Source organism: Rana temporaria, chromosome 10, assembly GCF_905171775.1.
Source record: "Rana temporaria chromosome 10, aRanTem1.1, whole genome shotgun sequence".
Classification (NCBI taxonomy): Eukaryota; Metazoa; Chordata; class Amphibia; order Anura; family Ranidae; genus Rana; species Rana temporaria.
In genome coordinates this window covers 122,683,064-122,708,016 of record NC_053498.1, presented here as the reverse complement: position 1 = coordinate 122,708,016, position 24,953 = coordinate 122,683,064, and the positions used below count along the sequence as shown (strand labels likewise).

Below are 24,953 nucleotides of genomic sequence, written 5' to 3'. Positions count from 1 at the left end.
CCAGGGATCCAGCACCGTCCTCACCTGGGTCAGTTCTTCACTAGCCTTCGGGTTACTGGCGCCGGTATCCTAACTGTGGGCAGACAATTATTCTGCTTTCGGCTTTGAACAGTTGGCTGCCCACTGTGCATGAGAACTTCCGCTGGGATCGCCTAGGCAATAAGAGCAGAAGTGGGTACCTGTGTAAACTAGGTAAATAATATGCCAAATATGGGGAGTGGGAGGGAGGAGGACTTAAAGCAGAATTTCCCCCTTTGGGGCGAAGTTCTGCTTTAAGGAAAAATATTCCCCTAATAGGAGTACAATGTTGTGGGGTACAGGGTTGTACACAAATACAGAGGAAAAAGATTTGGGGGTGCTCATTTCAAGTGAATGCTAAATGAGTAAACAGTGTGGTCTGACAGAAGAGAAAGCTTTCAGAATTGTGGCACTTATCGAAACCATTGAGGAATCACCAACAAAAGAAGGAGGTCCTGATCTCTCTATATAGATCTTTAGTTATCTCTAGAGATATCACCTGCAGGAGGAAAAATGTCCCGATTCTTCTTTAAAAAAAAAAAAAAAAAAAATATTTAAGCCTGGTACTGGTTGAACGAAAAAAAAAAAAAAAAAATCAGCTTAAGGCCTCTTTCACACGGAGCGGACCATTTTTGTGTCCGCTCTGTGTGTGTCCGTCGGCTCAGCGGGGATCCCCGCTGAGCTGTCGGCGGACAGGGCAGTCCCCGCACACTGTGCAGAGACCGCCCTGTCTCTCCTCCACTCTCCCCTATGGGGAATCGGATGAAGATGGACCGTCTGTCCGTCTTCATCCGATGCGTTCCGCCGGACGGAAGAAAAATAGGGTTTTTTTCCTTCCGGAAAACCGGATCCCGACGGACGCGGATGGTTGCGGACGTTAGCGGATGCTCCATCCGCTAACGGACGCGATCCCATAGGGATGCATTACAAGTCCGTAAACGGACTTGTAATAAACGGACGAACGGTCCGTCAATGTGAAAGGGGCCTTAGTCAGTCGTCGTACTCACTATGCGAAGTACAGCAATCTCCCCCAGCTGTTGTGTTCTGACAGGGGGCTAGCCCACCCCACAGCATAAACTGCCGGCTTCTGTCGGACAGACTGACACACACGGGCCGAATGTCAGACATTTTTTTTTTGAACCGACAAATGTCTCCCGAAATTCGGCCCATGTATACCCGTCTTTAGTTAATCCTAATTTAGTCCAATTCCAGATTCCTCACTTACATAAAGTGATTGATAAGACAGGAAGGGTCCAGAGACAGTCAATAAAAATGGCGAAAAGTCTGAGGGATAAAAAGAAAAAAAAAAAAAAAAAATAGTGGGAGAGAATGCAGAAACTCAATGGAGAAGGGAAGGGGGCTGAAACCTTTAAATACATGAAGGGTGTGAATAAGTTTCAAGAAAGACAAGATTTTCAGTATAGAGCTAAAGTCAAAACCTCAAACTACTAGGAGGAAAGTTTGAGACTAAATTTAGAAAAGTATCCCATTCATGAGGCCTGTGATGTTGGCACTCAAAGCTACCAATAAATGGTCCGGCCTAGCGACTGTTCTAGCTTGTTTTACATTCTTTGCCTTGCATTTTCATTTAAGGAATGCAGCTTCTCTTCTAAACCTTTACCTCCCCCTATATTTGTATGCATTATACTTTCACACTTGAACAAAACGCGTTATGTTAGTTTGTCAAATTCTAATCACCTTAAAGCGGTGTTCCAGCCAAAGATTTTAATTTTTTTTTTTAAAGTCAGCAGCTACAAACTCTAGCTGCTGACTTTTAATAAGGACACTTACCTGTCCAGGGAGACCACAATGTCGGCCCCCCCGGGGCCGATCCGTCATCGTAACTAAGAGAAACAGGCAGTGGAACCATGCGACTTCAATGCCCGTTTCCTACTGCGCATGCATGAGTTTTGCGGGGCTTTGTGAATGGCTGGCTGTCTTTTGGGACACACACAGGTCCCAGAAGACATCGGTCCCCATTTCCCAGGGGACAACGCGAGGGAGGAAGAAAACTAGGAGCTCCGCGGTATAGAAAGTGGCAGATTAGGAAGACTGCCTAGCAACAGGCATTTCTGGTAAGTAAAAAAAAAAAATATATATCTTTTTAAACAGATTTTAAAGGAGAATGTTAAATTTTTTTTTAGGGTGGCCCTCCGCTTTAATAAAAACTGAAAGAACAAAAACTTCTCTTAAAGTATTAAAATTACCAAAAGAATAGTTGATTCTTGAAACAGACCTCCGTCAGTCAAAAGTAATTGAATGTAAACATGCTTGGGGCAAACCCAGACCTATACTCACACACAAAAAAGTATAAAAAAAAAAAAAAAAAAAAAAAGGGGCAGACTCAATAGATCACTTTTCTGCCATCACTATTCTAGGTTTCTATCCTGGCTGGCAGATGCAATAGGCGTACAAATCCTTAGACCCGATAAACAATGTTCAACTACATCTGACATAATTTTTTTATTCTGATTGCCTATATATCCATTTGTTATATCAAGGAACAAAATAGATTTAGGCTTTATGCACACTAGGCATTATAAAAACAGCTGTAGAATGCCACATTTTTGGCATTAGCCATTTGTATTTTTATTTTATTTTTGCAAAACTATACTCCCACAAAAGGTTCATGCTCAAAAATGCTCATAAACGCCAGAGATCATTAAAAGATGAGAACAAGGGACGCTTTTCATGCATAAACAAAAAAAAATGATTTGTTAAACCGACAATTGCTTTTCATCACTACTTTACCTTATACTGTCAAAACAACAAATGCAGTGAGGTGCCGGAGAAAACCCTCCACAATACAACTCACACACATGGCTAAATCTCACTCCAACCCGGCTATGCTACTGTCCCTCGACACCATTTTATGGGACTAGATCTATACGATGGGGCGACTGCATTCTTTCTTGGGTATCATGCCCAACCCACTGATTTATTTAGATTTCAGGTACTTCTATAGCACCGTCAATTTACGCAGTGCTTACATATATATTGTACATTCACATCAGTCCCTGCCCTCAAGCAGCTTACAACCTAGGGTCCCAAACACACATTCCTACATACCAGTGTTACCAAGCCCAGGACCCTGCATTCACTATATCTGGTCTCCTACAGTACACAGAACATGCAAATGCAATTATTTTAGTAAATCTAAACCGCTAAATACCTTTTCTCATCAGCAGTATATAGCAGTCTTTTGACTTCTATCAGTGTCTGGCTCTGGCAGAGCACTGGGTAAAGCTTGTAGGAGGAGTTCTCATTCTCCTCCGACTGTCCTATGAGGCTGCAAAAGAAAATAAAAAAAATAACGCTCTAGCAATACACACCAAATGGAGCATGTGCATAGTGCCCCCTAGGGCTCTGGTCTATCAGCCGATGGATTTGGGGCAAAAAAAAAAAAAAAAAAGGGGGGGGGGAAATCAGAGAAGACCGGAACAAAACAGCCTTTTTACATAATGCTGAGGATTAACCCCTCCACAGTGAGTAACAAGCATGCTGTATTGCATATACAGGCTGATTTTCCTGTTGTGGGTTTAGTAACACTTTAAAGTATGGGATCCTTGGATCAATTCTAAAACTCAGGAGAACATATACAGAACCTTGCTTTCAGTGTGACCGAGTCCAGCATTTCACTGGCAATGTAATCTGGCTGGTCCACGTTGGAGAGACTCCCTCAGTCCCTTCCTTCCCTCCTCTCCCCACGTTTTCTCGTGCTCCCATGCAAGCTCCCCTTGCAGTTCTTCTCTTCTTCTCTCCATGTAATTTACCCCCCCCCCCCTCCTACTCCCTATTTTTTAGGTTTTCACAAACGTTCATGGATCGCCCCCCCCCCCCTTTTTTTCAGCTGCAAGCTCTATGTGAGTTGTTTGGTAGTAATTTATAACGCTCTTTGCTCGTATAAGTCTCTTTGAAGTGCTCCTTTCCTTGCTGTACCATTTCACTGAGCCTTTACCCACAAAATAACAAATACAAAACCATTTAAAGTCTGGATGAAAGGGTCAGTGTACCAAGATACTTTTTACTAGTTTAATAGAACATTTTAATAGTGGTGTCTTCATCTCATGAAGCTGCATGACCCTCTGAGATTTTCTTGGAGGTGCACAATCTAACAACAGCCATTTTCACCTCATTTCCCAACATAAAAGAGCATTTCTCTGCCTGATCTCACCAGGACGAGGGAGTCAGCGGACCGGGAAAGGGCGATGGTCCTAAGCTGGCAGAACAATAAGGGAGACGTCCTAGAGCTCCTATGATGGGTGGAACACGCATTCCTGACTCATACACTTCAACTATTAACCCCTGCATCGCTCAAGGACTGTTGGTGGGATGGAGGTCTGGATTAAAAATATATGGCAACCCCAAAAATCCGTTTGGAATTGTAAAAGGGCTCCAGAATGTTTTGTTTGGAATACCTGGTGTAAGATTGGGGGTTGTTAACTTTCGTGGTATGCGTTTTTTCAGTGATTCACACCAGTCAGGAACTACACTGTAGCTGCTGACTTTTAATAAGGACACTTACCTGTCCTACTCACCCGCGATGTCAGCCCCCCCCCCCCCCAGGCCGATCCTTCGATCCCATCAGCTCCGGGCGCAGCCATCCTCAGTAAGGAAAACAGGTAGTGACACCATGTGGCTTCACTGCCCGTTTCATACTGCGCATGCGGGAGCTGTGCCGCTCTTTGTGAATTGGACGGCTGCTCTCTGGGATACACACAGCGCCCCATTCATCAGAAGACACCGCGACTAGGACAGAGGAAGAAGACCCACCATGAAGAGGACAACGAAGAGGCAGATTACGGACCGCCATTTCTGGCAAGTATATATAAAAAAAAAAAATCTTTAGAATTGTTGGTGAAATAAAAAAAATTCAGGGTGGAACTCCACTTTAAGCAAAATGGGTGAAAGATTTTTATGTTGATTATACGATCTTTGGAAGATATTACCGAAATTATATATATATATATATATATATATATATATATATATATATATATATATATATATATATATATATATATATATATATATATATATATATATATACATATACACACACACACACACACACACACACACACACACACATACATACATACATAGAGAGATAGAGATAGAGATATATATATATATATCTCTATCTATCTCGATATCGCTAAAGAGTGGTCATTTCTAGTGCTCACATGCGATATTGAACCGAAATCCAATGAATTAAAAAAAAAGGCGAACCAGGGACAGTCAGGCAGGGAAAACAGAGCTAGATGATGCTGGATGTCCTCCAGCCAGGAAATAATGCAGGCTCTAGTGACTTGCTGCTTCCAATGCAGATTGTGAGAAGTGTGTAGTGAAATCAAAGTAGACGATTTCAGTAGTAGGAAGTATGGGCATAAAAGGTTTTATAAATCGGTCTGTTTTTTCCTGTGCCGTCCATGTCCCATGGAGGAGATTTCCCTGACCACCTTGTCCTGGTAAAGTTGGAGGAAATTGGGTACATCACCACAAAGTGAGGGGGATTCCCATCTTGCACAGTGGTCATTGGAATGGGTGTTCCCAGGAGAGTATCTCTAACATTTTGGATTGCCCATCACTTTTTATTTTGATGACAATATTTATTAGAACAAAGAGTGAATCACCCCAGCAGGAACACAGCAATTATAATGAGGGTCTAATGCTGGCCATACACTATACGAAAATTCGGCCGAAATTTAGTCGTTCAGACAGTTCTTTCGTTTTTCGAACAGTTAACGGGCACAAAATCGATAATCGTTAGGACGTTTTTGAGCCGAAAAACCAAAGGACACATTTGAAAATTTTCTGCCAAACGAACAATAAATCGGAAGGTTAATGTTTTTCCTGTCCGAACTTTCTGCACTAGGTAGGTGTAGATATATATATATATACACATACATACATACATATACACACACATACATATACACACACATACATATATACACACACACACACACACACACACAGAGCTTTTTTTCTCAGAAAATAGGTGCAGGAACTCAACCACGACCCCGTTCAGATTTCACAAGCAGTAGAAGGGTCTTAAAGGGTCATTAAATACCAGAATTGCATTACATACAGAGTGCAGAGTTCAGAGGGGTTACATACAGAGTGCAGAGCTGTCACCTGTAAACACAGAAACCAGACTTCTGTGTTTGCAAGCGATTGTGGTGAGCAGGCACCAAAGGGTCTGAGGCAGAGGTGGTGGAACCAAGTCCCCCCTGAAAAAAAGCCCTGTGTGTATATATATATATATATATATATATATATATATATATATATATATATATATATATATATATATATATAAAATCGAACCAATTTTTTATTTTATTTATGTCCACAGAACGATTCATCGCTCATTACATGATGGCACCATCGTTTGAGCTCACGACCGAATGTTCATTTTTCTAAAGTTAATTCGGATGATTTTTCGTGGAGTGTATGGCCAGCATGGGAGGGAATTTCTTTCCTGCAACCATTAGAAAAAAACGCTTGATTTCCCCAACAACATAGGCAGTGTTGATGCGGGGATCACTGCTGCCGGGCCATTGCCTTCTCCTGCCGGGGAGGGGGCAGGGAAGGACAAAGGAAGTGGTTCCCACTGGGAGAAGACAGTGATTATTGCTAGAGGCTATAGCAGCTGCTAGTGATAATCACAGGTAAAACTTGGTATGCTGGTTGTACCCAAGTTGATTGGTTAATCAGCCTGCCCATACACTGTTCGAATGTCCAAGATTGGAACAGTGTAGGGCCTGCCTAATTCTTCCACAAGCTATAATAATATAAATAAAAAATAGCTTTTACATTCCCTTTAAGTAATACAAACAAGGCAATAAAGATAATAAAAATATATTTACTGAAGTTTTGATCCTCATCTCCCCCTCTTGAGTTTGTATTCTGCATTATTATATTACACAATGTACAAACTACATAACATGCTGGCACTTTACATATGTTGTTAACGTGTTAGTGGCATGAATCAGAACGGCCGCTTCCACCAAGCGTCTAATCGCAGTATGACAACATTCTCATAAATATGTCCGAGTTTAAACTCATCATCAGCAGAACAATATATAGATTACTGTTGGCGACATTCCTCTCACCTGCTTTCCCATCCTGCAAGGCCAACTCTGACCTTGAGGGAGTCCTCTGTTCCCTCAAGGAAGACGATTACATTAATCACATAGGAGGGAGACATAGGAGTTCACTTCCCCTAGGACTCCCATTACAGGGCATTAAATAAAACAAATACCTGGGTTTCTTGGCTGGGGGGATTCCGTCCTCTAGCAGTGACAATCTCTCAGATTTTAAACCTGGCGCAGAAGCCATCTAATTGCAGGAGCTACAAAAGCAAAAAAAAAAGAAGATTAAAAAAACAAACCAGGAAACAATGTCAATAAAACTGAAAACTTGCACAATAATCAACTCTGTCCAACATATCAAGTCTCTACAAAGGGGGTGGGAAGACGGTTTTGCGGATGAACTAAAAGTGCCAGCAAGCCTTGTCAGCTGCAACAGCTAGACAGTCACACAGTACCTGTGCTCTCCTCCAATTTGCCCCATGGTGCCTGTGCCTGCTCTGACAAGTCTTCCAGGATCTGTGCCCTTTCTTATGTGTTCCATAGTGCCTGCACCCGCTCTGTTGGGTCTCCCAGTTTCTGTGTCCTTTCTGATGTATCACATAGTGCCTGTGCCTTCTTAAATGCGTCCCACAGTGTCTGTGCCCTTTCTGCTGTGTCCCAGTTCATGTGCCCTCTCCAAGATGTCCCATAGAGCCTGTGGCTCCCTCGATGTGCCCCCTCTGAAAGGTCTCAGTGCCTGTGCCCTCTCTGAAACTTCCCTTAGGACCTGTGCCATGTCTGATTTGCCAGTCACTCTACAGACCTCCTGCCAAGCTGTAAGTCTGTCTGGTTCCCTCTAGTATCCAGGAGGGAAGATCTGATGCCACTTGATAAGAATGGATGTCAGCCGCTATCTTATTGCGTCAAATCCCAGCTCGCCGCAGAGTAATAAATCCCAAACAGCCAAAAACCTCTCTCTGGGATTAAACCTGAACATTAATGAATCTGGGCTGGACGAGACTGCAATTTCGAGAGCGAGAGAGCAGAGAGACAGACCAGAATGGGCCAGACGTCGCCATGGCAGCACAGGCGGGAGTCAGGGAGAGCGAGGAGGAAAAAGTGCACATAAGTGGCATTCTTGTGTCAGCAAGACAGCCAGTCGCTGCCAGTGTTTACCTTGCTGTGACCGGTGGCTTCCTCTTCCTCGCTGAGCGTCCTCACTGCATGTGGTCTCTGCTGGAATACAAAGCTGCACGATAAACTTCGCTTTATCTCCAGACTGCATATTTCTAGATTATGCCATTACAGAGCGCTGCTTAAAGGTCACAATGTACAGACTCTTATTTATTCAACTAGCTGGCCAAGATAGAACCCTTCTCACTTGTCCCTGCCCCCATCTAAAGCTGGTCACACAAATTACAACCCAATTGTACAATCTCTATACAATCCTTTAGATCTACCAGAAACGATGCATTGCAAAGACATTCGATTCACATCTAATCAAGCAGGCCCTTGTAGCCATCAGCAGATTTAGCGCTCGTTTACACTTGTATTATCCCTATGAAGAGCGATATGTGGTCACTCTGAAGAGCGATCTTTAACAGCCAACAATAAACAGTAATTCCACCTATTTACCTCCAAAAAATCCACACCATCGTGCCACAACCACGTTGCACTTGGCTGTGTGCCAGTTCTGGGGTGTCCCCATTAACTTCAATGGGTCATGTTCAGCGGGTGATACCAGGGATGTGCGGTGAGGCACTGGCTCATATCAGAGCGCGAACTTTAGAGCGAGAGCAATAATTCTAGCAGGAGACCTCCTCTGTAACTCTAAACAGTTAACCTCTAAAAAAAAATAAAAATAAAAAGCCACGCCTATGGAGATTTTTAAGTACTGAAGTTTGGTGCCATTCCACGAGTGATCAATTTTAAAGCGTGACATGTTGGGTATCTATTTATTCGGTTTAGCATAAGCTTTCAAAAATATAATATAAAATAAAAATCGGGATAACTGTCACCGAGCTACGGCCCCTCGAAGCTCAAGGTTTTTTTTTTAGGTTCATGGCAGGTGAAGCTCTGTCTCCCCTGACTGAACGTTCCTGGGTGATACTGCCCACTGAAAGTGCAGAGGGTTTAATTCTTGCCGCAGCCATGACGCAAAGCATCACGGCTCAGGCTTGTCTACACCCCCATCTGATTGCCTTGGCAGTTTAAGGTGGAGCTCCAACGGTGTGACCCCCTTTTACTCAAATGGGTAGATTTGCCTGGTGGTACTGGTGCCGAATGTGACAAGGGGGTTAAATTCTTGCCGTGGCATGTGCACAGTTCGGTCTCGCTGCCTTTGCAGTTTAAAGTGGGGTGGTGATACAAACTCAACTGCATGTTTTTATTCATGAAGATACATACTGACTGGTAATCACATGCAGCCTTGACGTGTTCCGTGCTATGCGTGCTTAATCATAAGCCTTCACGATTAAGCACGCATAATTGAAAACCCATCAATTATACATTTAATTATCGTCTGTGAGTATCTTCTGTTTCAAGAAAATACTAACTAAAATATTTGGCACGCAAAGGTCGTTGGTCCATTCTTTGCACTGAAGTTATACTGGGCCAGCCAAGATAAAAGTACATACCTACCAATAAGGATGAGCTCAGGGGTGTTCGCAGCTCCACGTGCCCGCCAGGAAGCCGACACTCCGCAGCACTAATCACAGGCAGTGAGACATTACCCCGATCTGTGTAGCCGCGGATCAGGAAATGTCTTGCTGCCTGTGATTAGAGCTGCAGAGTGTCAGCTTTCTGGCAGGAGCAGGTGCGGGCACGTGGAGCTGCAAACACACCCAAGCTCATCCTTACCTACCAACTTTTTGAGATGGGAATGAGGGAAACACATTAGCAATAGTATGTAGGTATAGGACACCTCGTCCTACACACTCTGTCACAAATAACCCCTTCCTCGTCCCCTAGTGGTTAACACCTTCACTGTCATTTACACAGTATTCAGTGCAGTATAGCACTGATCGCTGTATAAAATGACACTGGTCCCAAAATAGCGCCAAAAGTGTCCGCCATAATGTCGCAGTCACGATATTTAAAATAGCAGTTCGCCGCCATAAGTAGTAAAAAAAAAAAAAAAAGAAAAAAGAAGAACTACATGTTTAGGACTTTACAGGTACCAGGAGAAGGAATGGCCATTGGCTCCATCTTGGCATCAGTAAAGTCCTAAACATATACTGTATTTATTGGCGCATAACACTCACTTTTTTACCCTGAAAATAGAGCGTAAACTGTGCCTGCGTGTTATACGCAGGGGGCTGTGAAAAGTTTTTTTTTTTTTTAAACTTCCCTCTTAAATTTAGGGTGCGTGTTATACGCCGAAAAATACCAGTAGTTCTCTTTAGTATTAAATGGATGAGGTACCTCTCCTTTAGCCTAGTCCCATTTTTGTTCAAACATAATTTGCAATCATTTTAGATCTGTGTCCTTTATTAGAATATTAGAGATCCTGGTGATCCTGCTTGACGTTCCTTTTTCGGGCACCTACTTTTATAGGATGACAACATTTTGCCCCCGTCTCTCAATTACATATCTGCATTATCTTATGGGCTTCTGATGGAGACAAGTGATCTCAAATGCACAAGAACAGCCCAGAAAATCTGCCCTGAGCCCATCGCCGGAGTACATGTAGACAGGAGATCAGCAGAACCAAGATGCAACGCAGGACCAAATAATTTCATAAAAAATAAAAAAAATAATAGCAATGATTTGGGATACACTGAGCAAACTAAAGGTTATCCAGTTCGGGTTTACATGGAATTTCACAGTTTTGTAGCTAGTTCGGTTTATCTAGAATCCAGCTCCAGCCGTGTGCCAGTGACGGAGGGTGCTTGAAGTGCAATCAGAATTACAGTATAAAATACAGTTTATTCTTATTTGACACCAGAAGCCCAGTGCACACCCACACTACAGAATGAAACCGGACGCACGCTTTTGTTTTCTATGAAATGAGATCACATGCCAAGCATTTCCTGGCAGGTGTAACCCATTTTTTTTTAATCAAGTAGTTTTTTATTCATATAAAAAAAAAAACACACAAACAACAGATATACATTTATACAACCAACACTTAGGGCTCTTTCACACATGCAGATCGTATGTCCGCTTTTCCATCCATCCGTTTACGGATGAAAAAGGGACATACATTGATCCCTATGAGATTGTGGGTGTCAGCGGATGAACATCCGCTGACACCCGATCTCATCCGGGTCCGCAATCCTCCGATTCTGCAGACGGAGGAAAATCCAAATTTTCAATCCGTCTGCGGATAAGATCGGGTGAACACGGACAGACGGTCCATGTTCATCCGATCCCCCCATAGGGGAGAGCGGAGATCTGACAGTGTGCGGGGACCGCCCTGTCATTCACCGGCTCAGTGGGGATCACTTTCCATAATTTCTTTAACATTGAAAGCATAGGGAGTTTAACTGAAAATGAATCAGCCTCCAGAACCTCAATCAAACTATCATGGCACGTGTCAGATAGCAGTATATCCCCATTTGGATTCATTTCAGCCCTTTCAGATGTTGCAACTGTGTTGCCAAAGAATAGCACCATGGATGCGAAACTGCCACTCCCCCCGTCTTTTGGCAGTTGTAGCGTACGTAACCATATCCTTGACAGCTTTTTTTCCCCCAGACCAACTCTCTAAATATAAATATCAATCTCGTGAAACACTTGCCTATTTATCCAAATTGGGGAGTTATGTAATGCATACAACAATTAAGGCATCCACACCATCCTAAGTTGCACCTTACTCTTGCAGGTGTAACTTTACTTTACCATATTACTGCTGAACTTGTGCAACTCCACTTCTGTTGAGAAAAAAAATAAAAACATTCCCCCTCTGAAGAAAACCCTGTGTCTGTGTCTATGTGGGAAGTAAATCTAGTGGGAGTGATTTTATAAATTATCAATCAGCTGCTGCACCTGCAGGGCACCAATGAGGAAAATTGCAGGGTCTGCATCCCTTTAGATGCGATTTCCTATTGAGAGCATCTCACCAAAATTGATATTTTTGTTGCAGGGGATGTCTAAAATCTGACTTATTTATCTTAGTGCAGACGTCTGTAAAAATCTGAGCCAATCACACAGTAGGAAATTATGTTTCTGGAGGGCATTCTGTATATAAAACACCACAGGTAGCCATATTTCATTATACAGAAAATTACAGCGCAGCAGATTGAAAAAGGAAAGACAATTACCTTTTCTAGCGATTGTAATGTGTTTTTTTTTCTCAACATATACTTTCTTCCACTGTGCAGCTCGTTTTGCACAGAGTGGCCCCGATCCACCTGTTTTGGGGTCCCTTGGCACTCCTCCCCGCTTCAGATAACTTCCTAGGAGAAGCACTCTCCCGGGGTGGTTACCTTGCGGGCGCGCTCACGAGTCCAGCAATTGCGTCCATAGACACGAATGCCGGACTCGACCCTGCCCCCTGAATCATTGGATTTGATTGACAGCAGTGGGAGCCAATGCTGTGCTGCCATCAATCTAGCCAATTAAGAGCGGGGATCCCGTGGAGAGAGCGACAGCGCATCCCCGAGGAGATGAATGGGGTCAGGCAAGTAAAAAAACGGGGGGGCTGGGGACTGGCAGGTGTTTTTTCACCTTAACCACTTAAGGACCGCCTAACGACGATATACGTCGGCAGAATGGCACCGCTGGGCACAATCACGTACCTGATTGTATAAAGCCCAGCGGTGGGTCGTGGGCGCGCTCCCGCGACCCGGTCCGAAGCTCCGTGGCCGCGGGACTCGCGGACCCGATCTCTGCTACAGTCCCGCGATCGGTCCCCGGAGCTGAAGAACGGGGAGAGCCGCGTGTAAACATGACTTCCGCGTTCTTCACTGTGGCGCTGTCATCGATTGTGTGTTCCCCAATATAGGGATGCACAATCAATGACGTCAGACCTACAGCCACACCCCCCTACAGTTGTAAACACACTTCAGGGAACACATAACCACAAGGGGGCGCTGAAGGGGTTAACTCCCAAACTGTCATTTTCACAATAAACAATGCATTTTAAATGCATTTTTTTGCTGCGAAAAGGACAATGGTCCCAAAAATGTGTCAAAATTGTCCGAAGTGTTCGCCATAATGTCGCAGTCACGAATAAATAAATAATAATAACAAAAAAAAAACGCTGATCGCCGCCATTGGTAGTAAAAAATAAATAAAAAATAATGAAAATGCAATAAAACTATCCCCTATTTTGTAAACGCTATACATTTTGCGCAAACCAATCGATAAATGCTTATTGCGATTTTGTTTTACCAAAAATAGGTAGAAGAATACGTATCGGCCTAAACTGAGGAATTTTTTTTTGTATATATATGTTTTTGGGGGATATTTATTATAGCAAAAAGTAAAAAATATTGCATTTTTTTTTCAAAATTGTCGCTCTATTTTTGTTTATAGCGCAAAAAATAAAAAAACGCAGAGGGGATCAAATACCACCAAAAAAAAGCTCTATTTGTGGAAAAAAAAAAAATAAAAAAAAAATAAAAGGACAATTTTGTTTGGGAGCCACGGGCAATTGTCAGTTAAAGCGATGCAGTGCCGAATCGCAAAAAGGGGCCTGGTCTTTTACCTGCATTTTGGTCCGGGTCTTAAGTGGTTAATGTATAGGTTGCATTAGGATGAAAAAACATGAGGGTTTACCACCCCTTTAACCTTTAGTTAAGTAACATTCAATTACAATAGGACTTGTATACACTATTTTTTTTCTAAAGCCTACAAAAATCAGTAGTTAGTGGGTGCAGTGTCAGGTTCTTGCAGTGTCTTCTAGCTTTTTGCCCATATCCCCGTTTGGGCTTACTGTTACAAAGCTAGAGGAAGAATGAATGACTATAAGCGTGTTGAGCAAAACACTCGCAGGACATTCAAAATATAAGTACATCTGCCGCAGTGGCAGACAGTACTAGTAGTTTTTTCCATTCACAGGCCTCCATGACTGTATAACGTGGCTGTGTGGACGGAGCCCTACAAAGCTGCACTGGTTTCAAAAAGTGACAGTAAGCTTGCCCACCCGCTGTCAGAGAGGGGAGCATAGGAACATGTTATACTCTAAATATGGGTGTAACATATGGCATTCTCCCAAGCCCTCGTTCACGCTGAACACGCCTTTGAAATAGTTAATCTGAACTCGCACAATTTCAAGGCCGCATTTCAGTCCCACTTCAGGGGCGACTTGAATCTCATTTGTGCAGGTTCATGCACAAATGTCTATTGAAAATCACCCCCGAAGTCGCCAAAAGTAGTACAGAACTACCTTCGGAAATCAGTGCGGCGCCGCATTGATTGGGATGCTCAGGTTGCTGACAATAGGCTCTGATTTGACCTATCAAATCGCATGTCAAATCGCACCAATGTGAACGTATCCTTTAAGCCAGTGGTCTCCAAACTATGGCCCTCCAGTTGTTCAGGAACTACAATACCCATCATGCCTGTGAATCTAGCACAAACTATAGGAAAAAAGAAATTGGATTGGCTCTGAAGGCCAAAAAGACATTTTATTACCACCAATTTGGCAAACAATGGATTGAAGTGTAAGTCCAACTAAAAGTGATATTTCAGCTACAGGTGGAATGTGGTGGGCTCAAACAACGGATGGCTAGTTAAATATTTTAGAGAAGCCAGGTGAGGCGCTCCTGCCATTGTTTCACAAGAACTTGCAGGGTTTCCGTTTGATTCTCCACAATTTCCGTAGGTAGAATGGGACGCAGGATCTCTAGCGACAGATCAATAGTTGAGGGATAGAAGAAAAACAGTCAGGGGGTTTTAACCAGGGAAGGGCCAAAGAGTAGGCATATGGGGAGACCACCTTGGGTGCAACCTTTGCTGCTAAAGTAGTTCATGTAAGGCTGGGGGTGATAACTTTGGTATTTTTACCTTGGATGCAAAAGGTCCTTGCCCTTCCACGAAGTTCAACTCTCTATCATCAACCAAACACTGACAAATAGTTTTGGACTGACCCTTTAAACCATAAAGTAAAAATAAAAATGCAGCCAAAGGCTGTTCTTACCTGCAGTCCTCAAGTAGCCTAGCAGGTCATGTTTTCTGCACAGGTGGTTTAATCAGCAACCTCTTATCAGTAATTACCACAGCTGGTGTGGGGAGGAGGCGATCTCCAAAACATGAACTGCTGATACTGGGATAAGGTCTCATGCACACGGGGTGGTGAGCCCCTGTGCATGAGATTCCAATGTTTGTGTGTGAGAAGGTGGCACTGAATGCACCATCCAGCCCACCTGCCAATAGTGTGTAAAACTTCATGGGCTTGTTTACACTTGTGTTGTCCTCTGATTAGTAAACAGTGATCCATGTTGGATTAGGCCCCATTCAGACGTGCAGACCGTATGTCCGCATTTTCATCCATCCGTTGCGGATGAAAAACGGGACATACATTGGTCCCTATGTGATTGCTGGTGTCAGCGAATGACCATCTGCTGACACCCGTAATCACCTGCCTCCGCAAAATAGGATTTTCTTCCGTCTGGCGGATCGGATGAACACGGACATACGATCCGTGTTCATCCGATCCCCCCATAGGGGAGAGCGGAGGAAAGACAGGGTGGTCCCTGCACAGTGTGCGGGGACCGCCCTGTCAGCCGACGGCTCACCGGGGATTTTACGGAGGATCCCCGCTGAGCTTGACGGAGACACCGAGGCGGATCATTACTGATCTGCTCCGTGTGAAAGGGCCCTTACTCGTTGCGGGCATTCTACTGGCGGTGAGGAGGAGTTAATGTTGCCTCCACACCTCGTTTAGGCCCGGTTCACAGTTATGCGAGTTCATAACTAATGTGATGCGTCAAAAACATACCAAATTCGCATGTCATCCATAAAGTCATTGTTTTCAATGACAGACGTTCACATACATGCGTTGCAATTCCTCTACGAATGCGATGAAAAAAAAGTCTTGTGCAAGTTTACAGCATTGCGAATATAGTTTTCATAGACATCAATGTAAATCGTTCTGGAATCGCATTGATGGTTCACATATGTGCGAATTCCACCACACTACTCTCCACAAAAAACAGGAAGTGAACACTTTTTTTTTACATTATGATTCCATTGGCTAGATCATCAATCGCATAATGTCCAACTCCTGAAATTCGTGGTAAAAAGAAAAAAATGCGAGTTCAGCCATACAACTGTATGGTTGAACTAGAAAAGCTCAGCCATCACATGTGACCGGCACCTGAGATCGCACTAGGTTGAACCCAGGCTAAGGCTAGGTTTCCACTATTGCAAACTTAAAGTCGTGCAATTTTGATGCAACTTGAAACAATGCCTGTGTATTCTTGAGGTCTATGAACCTCAAGTCGCAAAGTGGGACCAAAGTAGTGCAAGGACTACTTTGAAGACGCTGCAACTTGAAGTCACATAGATATGAACTGTACTCATTGGAAATCATGGGGTACGACTTGTCATGCGACTTTGCAGTCCCAAGTCACATGACAAATCGCACTAGTGGAAACCGAGCCTAAAAGGAATAATAAAAAAAAAAAAAAGCACAGATTTGCAGCTCAGACTTAAATGCAATAAAACGTCAGGTAAAACCACCTGTGTACACCACTCCTGGTGTTGCCGAGGAACACTGCCTGACCTAGTGATCAATGCATGAGATTTCTTGCTCCTTTGTTCTACACTTACCTGTACAAAGATCACTCAGAAAACCAAAACCTATGACAATAATGCATACCAAGGAGTAGTCTCAGACCAGCATACTGGTAATGATTGCAATGCCTGAGCAGTACAGGCTGCCAACACATACAACAGCTGACATGACACAATAGTGAGAAGATAATCCGCAATATATGCAGTGTAATAAAAGACATTGAGGTTGATAAAATGGAGAGTGCAATATCTGGTGCAGCTCTGCACAGAAACCAATCAGCTTCCACTTTTCTTTATCAAAGCCTAATTGAACACATTGAAGTTAGAAGTGGATTGGCTACCGTGCACAGTTGCATCAGATTTGGCACGCTCCAGGTTCAGTAAATCAACCCCATTGTATGTGAGGGGAGGTAAAAGTATAATAAATAAGAGGGGTTTAGCCCAGGTTCACACTGGGTTGCGGGAATGAAGCCGTGTGAGTTCACCCGATTTCACTCCCGCTGGTCAGTCCTGATTTCGGCCGCTATTTCAGGTTTCTGCACAGCTGTCAACGTAAATCGCAGCCCGAAATCACAAAAAGTAATACAGAAACTAGTTTTTGAAATCGGTGCAGCGCCGTAGATGAGGTGTCGCATTGATTAGTACCATGCCATTGACGATTTGACATGCGATTTTACATGTCAAATCGCACCAATGTGAACCAGGGCTCAATGTGAAACGTATAGTAGGGGGTAAGGGGAGAATACATACAAGTGGGTAAAGGTGTTCTGTATATTCAGCAGCAGTAATGCACACTGAACATGTGGGGGGGGGGGGGGGGGGAGAATTGTTCTTGCCATGGCTGCAATGCAAAGCATACTGTGACACATGAACAGCCACATCAAACTGCTTTGTAAGATTAATGGGGGCAGAAAAATTGAAGCTCAATTGCCTATTTTTACTGCCCCTACTGCAGGTGTAAACTAGGCCTATAGGTAGAACATACATGAGAAAGGCACAAAAATATAAATAAAGGAGGGGTAAAAGTGCAATGTAGAAGTTGAAGTAAAGATATGACACACACAAAGGAGGTAAAGTTATTGTAACATAATAGGGAGTGAAGTAATAATACATAAAAGTAAAAGGTATTGTACATACAACAGCAGAGAGAATGCTCAGGTGGCCGGCCGGTCTGGGTGTCTCGTGGTCTGTGTTCGCTCGGGTTATATGTACAGGGAGAAGGGCCGCCCCCTGCTGCTCAGGTCCGTCTAGGAAAAGTGATGTCACTGCTCACTGTAGAATTCAGCTCCACGTGTTATACCAGCTGTGATGAGTCCGGTATGATCTGCCCAGCATGACTCTCACTTGCCATCACTGGCCCTGCACTCTTATTTCCTGATAGGAATGCATTGTGCAGCTCCAGGCAGAGGTGTCGCTTGTGAGCCGCCCACTGAACAATTATTTTTTATGTCACAATAGTAGTAGCAGCCAAACCATCTTCAATGTGATTATCACAGTAATGATCACTTGACCACCAGGAGGTTTTACCCCCCCCCTTCATGACCAGATCATTTGTTTGCTATTCAGCACTGCACTACTTTAACCACTTTAGGCAGGTAAAGGACCCGGACAGTTTTTGCGATTCGGCACTGCGTCGCTTTAACTGACAATTGCGCGGTCGTGCGACGTGGCTCCCAAACAAAATTGGCGTCCTTTTTTCCCCCACAAATAGAGCTTTCTTTTGGTGGTATTTGATCACGGTTTTTATTTTGTGCTATAAACAAAAATAAAGCGTAAATTTTGAAAAAAATTCAATATTTTTTACTTTTTGCTATAATAAATATCCCCCAAAAATATATAAAAAAAACTTTTTTTCCCTCAGTTTAGGCCAATATGTATTCTTCTACATATTTTTGGTAAAAAAAGAAATAAAAAAAAATCGCAATAAGCTTTTATCGTTTGGTTTGCGCACAATTTATAGCGTTTTCAAAATAGGGGATAGTTTTTTTGCATTTTTATAAAAAAAAAATTTTTTTTACTACTAATGGCAGCGATCAGCGATTTTCTTCGTGACTGCGACATTATAGCGGACACATCGGACAATTTTGACACATTTTTGGGACCATTGTCATTTTCACAGCAAAAAATGCATTAAAAATGCATTGTTTACTGTGAAAATGACAATTGCAGTTTGGGAGTTAACCACTAGGGGGCGCTGAAGGGGTTAAGTGTGACCTCATCTGTGTTTCTAACTGTAGGGGGCGGGGCTGGACGTGTGACATCATTGATAGTGTTTCCCTATATCAGGGAACACACGATCAATGACAGCGCCACAGTGAAGAATGGGGAAGCTGTGTTTACACACAGCTCTCCCCGTTCTTCAGCTCCGGGGACCGATCGCGGGACTCCAGCGGCGGTCGGGTCCTCGTGTCCCCCGGCGCTTCATTCTGCCGACGTAAATGTGCAGGAGGCGGTCCTTAAGTGGTTAACTGGCAATTAGTCGGTCACACAACATATGGGCCCCCCGGACCCAAAAGACAGGCGATGACATTTAGGTACGCTGTCTGGCCTGCCTGTGCTACTCCTCTGCAGGAAATCTACTGTGGGCGTCAAGTAGTAAAAATAATCATTAAAATCTCATATAAACCAAATATTCGATCATTTTAAATCTGCAAATACCGATTGTCCCTGCCAAGGAGGTCTGTATTTGGGATCCTCCCGTTATGTAGTTTCGCTCCTGTGCTGTCGCCTGGTCACACAGACTTCCAGTGCAGACCACAAATAGAAGTTTTTTTGTTTTTTTTTTCGATTGTAATATATTTGAGTTACATATCATTTTCTGGTGCTGTGTGATGCCTTTTAATGTGACTTTCTCAGGTTGTAATTGCTCAGCACTTTGTTGTCCTTCGATAAGGCATGCTTGGTCAGGGTTCTGGGCATCAGAACGCTTATGGCACTCTTGATATCCTTTGATAATATTGTCTTTGTGTTCTCGTAGCATTCGTTTTCCTGCTTCAATTACCATCTTGTCACACAGGTTTTTAACAAATGAGGACATGGCACTCCGAGCTTTGGTGGACATTCTAAACTTGGGGCGAAGACCTGTGCGGACCTTCCTAATGCGGAAGATGTAGGAGACAGGTCTGCATTGCTTAGAAGGTGTTTGTATAGGAGCTCTGCTTGTCATCCGTCGGCCATGAGTCTGATGCTTGACAGGCGTCCGATTCTTTCTAGGTTGAGCCATCTTTAAATGAGCTTTAGTGATTCTTGTATCCTCAATGGCCACAGAGATGGTCTCCTTGGACAAAGGAATGGTAGTTGTGGAAGTTTAGCTAAGAAACCTCTTCCTCAAGGCAGCTTGGTCCAACGCGTCTCGCCTCCTCCAAAGCCAACTCCAACAAATAGAAGTTTTAAACGCACATTGTAAAGTGAGTGAGAAACTTATATAGCGCAACAAATGCAAACTGAATCGCCTCTGGGCGCTTAGTATCCATTCCCCAAGTACCCTTTTGTCCTCCGAAGAGATGGGTTTGGATTTTTCTTCTGAAGGCCAGGTAGTTCACCTCCGATCGGATGCAGGTCGGTAGAGCGTTCCATAGTCTGGGTCCTTGGACTGCAAATCTTCGTTCTCCTTTGGACTTGTATCTGGCTTTGGGCATCTAGAGTAGATTTTGGTTGGTGGATAGCAGACCGTGATTGGGGTTATGGGCTTTTAGTTTCTCGCATTGATATTGGGGGGCATTTCCTTGAACACACTTATGTGTTAGACAGAGTGCCTTGAAAGTGATTCTGTCTTTTACTGTCAACCAATGAAGGGATCTCAGTGAAGGTGAGATTGATTCCCATGTTTTTTTCCAGTCACAAGTCGAGCGGCCGTATTTTGCACGACTTGCAGACGAGTGATTTGGTATTTAGGGAGACCGAGATGAAGGGCATTTGCATAGTCGAGTCTGGAGTTGATAATTGTTCCCACCACGACTGCCATGTCTTCTTTTGGGATAAAGGGCGTGAGTCTGCGTAGTAGGCGCAGCAGATGGTGCGATCCACTGACTACTGACCCCATTTGTGCATCCATTGTCATGTGGGTGTCAAAGATGACTGCGAGACATTTGACTTTGGCTAGGGGTGATGGTTTTACCCAGAATGGGCAGGGGTGTCCATGTTGTTACGGGGTGATTCTTTCAATTAGCATTAAACAGGGGAAGTTCTGTTTTCGAACCGTTGAGTTTAAGGTAACGCTTTGTCATCCAATTTTCTATCAAAAGTAGGGCATTTCTCTAGTCCGAGATAATGATCTGCTTGTGTGGAAGTGCCTATCAGGGCCAGCGGTCTGAGGCTGTAGTCGGCTTCCGCTCTTCTACGCTCTTGCTTTAACACCGAAAGCCAAAATGTATTCCGCTACATGACTTTGTGGCAGAGAAGTCCCAAGTTTATATGGATTGGCTTGTGTCTACAAACTATGATATACATACTGGAATTCATGCAGCTATAGACTCTATACTGTAATGGCGGTAATCAGCGACTCATTGTGGGACTGTGATGGGAAATCCGACGCAAACAAACACTGGCTTAGAGGCTCACTAAGTGTGAAGGACACTAATACAGTGATCAGTGAAAATACTGTACACCGACACTGTACTAATGACACTGGCTGGGAGGGGGTCAACTGTGTACCCAATAGGTGTAATGTGTGCCACTTACTTTCTAATCTGGCTGTTTTTCATCCATGCTTTTCAGGGAGAACAGCCAGCCAGATCACTGTTCCTATGCACATAAAAGTTCTGTCCGTTTGTAAACACAGCCGATTTCATACAAAATCATTGGCTGAAATCTGCTGCCAAGCTTGTGCCATGTGCAATTACAGCCTGAGAGACGAGTGGTGACGTACAGGTACATGGTCTGGTCTGCCTGCGTCGCCCGTCCACAGTTAATCTACTGTGGGCAAGTAGTTACAAATAGTGTCACTTTGCGAGTCCTTCTACAGTGCAGACAGGAGAATGGTTGGGCTGTACAAAGGGTGCAATATAGGCATTTAAAAAGGGCTGTCTGGCTACAAGCTATATTAAAAAGGGGTGTTCCAGGCTTTTTTTATGTTTATTAAAAGTCAACCTACAAAAAGTGTTCCTGTTCCACGGTCCAGCGACGTGCCGCTGTGAGCTTTCGTTCCGGCCCCCCCTTCACCGCCGGCGCCTCCACTGCAACTGTGGGCACCCGGCTGTGACAGCTTTCGGTTTCTCGGCCGGGCACTCACTGCGCATGCGGGAACGGCGCAACGCTCCCTGATTGGACAGGCGATCGCCTGGGACCTGTCACGTGTCCCAGGTGATCGCCTACAGGGAGGGGCCGCTAAAAGGCGATTTGACGTATCGCTTTAGTGGTCCCTGGGCGGAAGGAGGAAGTGGGACAGGAGCCCACTCCTCCTGAAGCCCCCACTCCCCCCCCCAAGAAAATTGGGGGCGAGGAGTGGATTAAGCGGAAGGTACAAGCCTTACACCCACTGATTTTGCTCTCCAACTGGTCCTGTGCTTTTCAGCCATGTATTTCTATCCTCCAGCAGAGGGGTTTTGTTGTCCTGGGACAAGACATGCAGAATCCTATGCAAGGAGCGTGCTAGTCATGTCCCAGCCCTGTGCTCCTTGGGAAATATTTTCAGTCAGTGAGGGTGGATAAAAGTTGCTAATAGACAGTGAATAACCATGTCAACCAGCCGCCATAGTCAACATCACCCCAGGGAAATTGGTGATAGAAGAACAAAAACAACTTGTATTATTAAAAGGTGGCTCAGCCACATGAGGCAGGACCATCAGGGGCACAATCCAATGGGACTTTATATAGCAGCTTGATATACCTTTATGAAGGGAGTTACCTTTAAAGGGTTAGGTTACCTTTACAGAAAACTGAAAGGCCATACAAACAGCCCCCCCAGTTCCCCACACTTTAATTGCCTCTACGGAGGATGAGTGGTCAGTGCCAATGCTGCCACGATTGAGCACTTGGCCTGCTTCTCAATTTACCAACCGATTTGCAATCCTATTTAACTTCTGTATATATTTGTATCTAGATCCAACTGCAAGCCAGCTGTTGCTATGCAAGCTCAGCTATCATCATCCATTTAATTAATGCCAACAGTACCCGTTGAAACTCCAGCAAATGCACCTAGTCTCTCTACCATATCCCTTGGGAAATTAGATTATGTAAGCCCTGCATTTTATGCATTTTGATAGACCTTTATAATATATACAGATTGTTTGCAGAGTCTACAATACATTTTATTATCCATTTGATAGTCAGTGGTGTGACCTTGAGCCTATGGTTTGCAGCCTTTGGTAGCCCCAGTGGCCTGTTTGATCCTGCCCCAGGTTTGTGTCATCTAGGCGATTTGTAGGTATACAGTATATGAGACTTCTTGTTATTTTTAAATCATAGAATACCTTTGTACCTGTACATGAGCACCCCTGAAGAACAAAAATCCCAATGCTTCCGCAGCATGTTTGTTATGATCAAGGTTTTGCTCTACCATCATCACTATGTTGTTTACTTACAATTTTATTAACCACATTCATTTTATATGTATATATAAAAAGTAAGTTGCGATGTACAAAAAGAGAGGGGGTCAATAAAGTCCAAACACACAAAGGCTAAGTTCACAAATTCCAATGGCTATGGAAAATAGAAACTCCTCAAGTAGTGCAAGAAAAGGAAATCCTCCACCTTGATAAAGACACCGATACACAGGTTAAGATGTACTGTTACCGGAACACCGGGACCCTCTAATTACGGAAGGTCAAACCAGCCATAGTACATCCACCTTTGGCAAGGTCCAAGAAAAAACTGCGGTGATGGTATATAATCCATATAAGACTCCTACAGACTAAAAGAGCACCATTAACGTAAACCCTTTACAACTACTTTTTACTACAGGTAAGCCTACGAGAAAGCTTACCTGTAGCTACCCCTGATATCTCCTAAAACCTGCGCGGTTTAGGAGATATCCCCTGTATAAGCACGTACACACATCATCAGCACATGCACACTGAAGCAATGGCACCGTTACTTCAGCTAGTGTGTCGTTACCGTCGGCTCCCGCGGGCATGTGCAGGAGTGACATCATCGCTGCTCCAGCCAATCACAGCGCCAGAGCCCGCGATTCCCAAAGTAACTCCCGGAGCAATGCTATGCGCATTAGCTCTTTATGCCTTTGTCTTGCAGGTTTTTTTGTGTTCGTTTACAACCACTTTAAAAAGGAGTTTATTGGGCTAAAAACTGTAGTTGCACATTTCCAATGAAGCAAAGCAAAACAGCAACAAAACAGCAGCAGATACAAGAGCATGATGACAGGAAAGTTTTTTTCCCCTCCCGATTGGTTTCCTCGCGAATGGACTTCTTCCAAGGCATGGAAAAAACACTTCCTGTCATCGCCATTTAAAGTGTTAACCCCAGAAAAATTTGGACCCCCGTATCACCTGAAACACCTGTCTGATCCTGCCCGACTATACCCTCCCCTCTGCAAACAGACCATGATAATCATAGCTGCTGAGCCCTGACACTGTGGTCCGTTTGAGTGATTCCGTCATCCGCAGCACTGCTGTCTCTCTCCTGTGTCCTTCCCCCCCCCCCTCTCTGCTCATCTCTTGCACTAGATCCGCAGTATCTGGTCATCTCCTGCACTAGATCCATAGGCTTACCTATAGGTAGAAGTACAAAAATAAGGTTTACAACCACTTTAAAAATACACCTAGGATTAAGATGATAGACCCTTCATTTCTTTGTAAGTGGGCAAAATTTACAAAATCTGCGGAGGATCAAATAATTTTCCCCACTGTATATAAATCCTATAAAATAATAAGGTAATCTGCTAAACAGAGGTAGGCAGGTGTATATGGACACGTCTGTCCATAGGGATGAATGGACCTTCTGATGAGGTCTGCCTGAAAAACCAACTGAAAGGAGCCTTATTCGGGCCTACACCTGGTGGAAGGTAAACATATCATGGTGGTGTTCTATTTTTGGAGAATGAAGGATACATTGTATTTAACAAGTGGGGTATTCACAGTGGTGGATTGGAAAAAGGAAGAAAAAGTTGCAACTGGGTTTCCTTATTTATTTTTAACCACCCTCCCCCTTCTTAGAGGACTTTGTTTCCTAATTGGGAGACTGGTTTATGGTTGGACTTTATTCACAGGAATTTGTGTT

General features: G+C 43.8%; 1 protein-coding gene across 8 annotated transcripts in view; it reads right to left on the bottom strand.

Moving 5' to 3' along the window:
- The window catches only part of FAM118B (family with sequence similarity 118 member B), an 82,340-nt gene that overhangs the window by 33,645 nt on the left and 23,742 nt on the right, over nt 1-24,953 (bottom strand). For 3 of the 8 annotated variants that reach the window (XM_040326173.1, XM_040326179.1, XM_040326180.1), the window contains exons 3-4: nt 8,274-8,333; nt 7,289-7,378 (exon numbers count right to left, since the gene is read on the bottom strand). In XM_040326173.1, the coding sequence (XP_040182107.1) occupies nt 7,289-7,365 (77 nt within the window). In that variant the 5' untranslated portion in view covers nt 7,366-7,378; nt 8,274-8,333. Of the gene's footprint in view, nt 1-7,288; nt 7,379-7,920; nt 8,110-8,273; nt 8,334-17,918; nt 18,142-24,953 lie in introns of those variants that run through there. The other 5 variants (XM_040326175.1, XM_040326176.1, XM_040326174.1 and 2 more) reach the window with 5 other exon arrangements.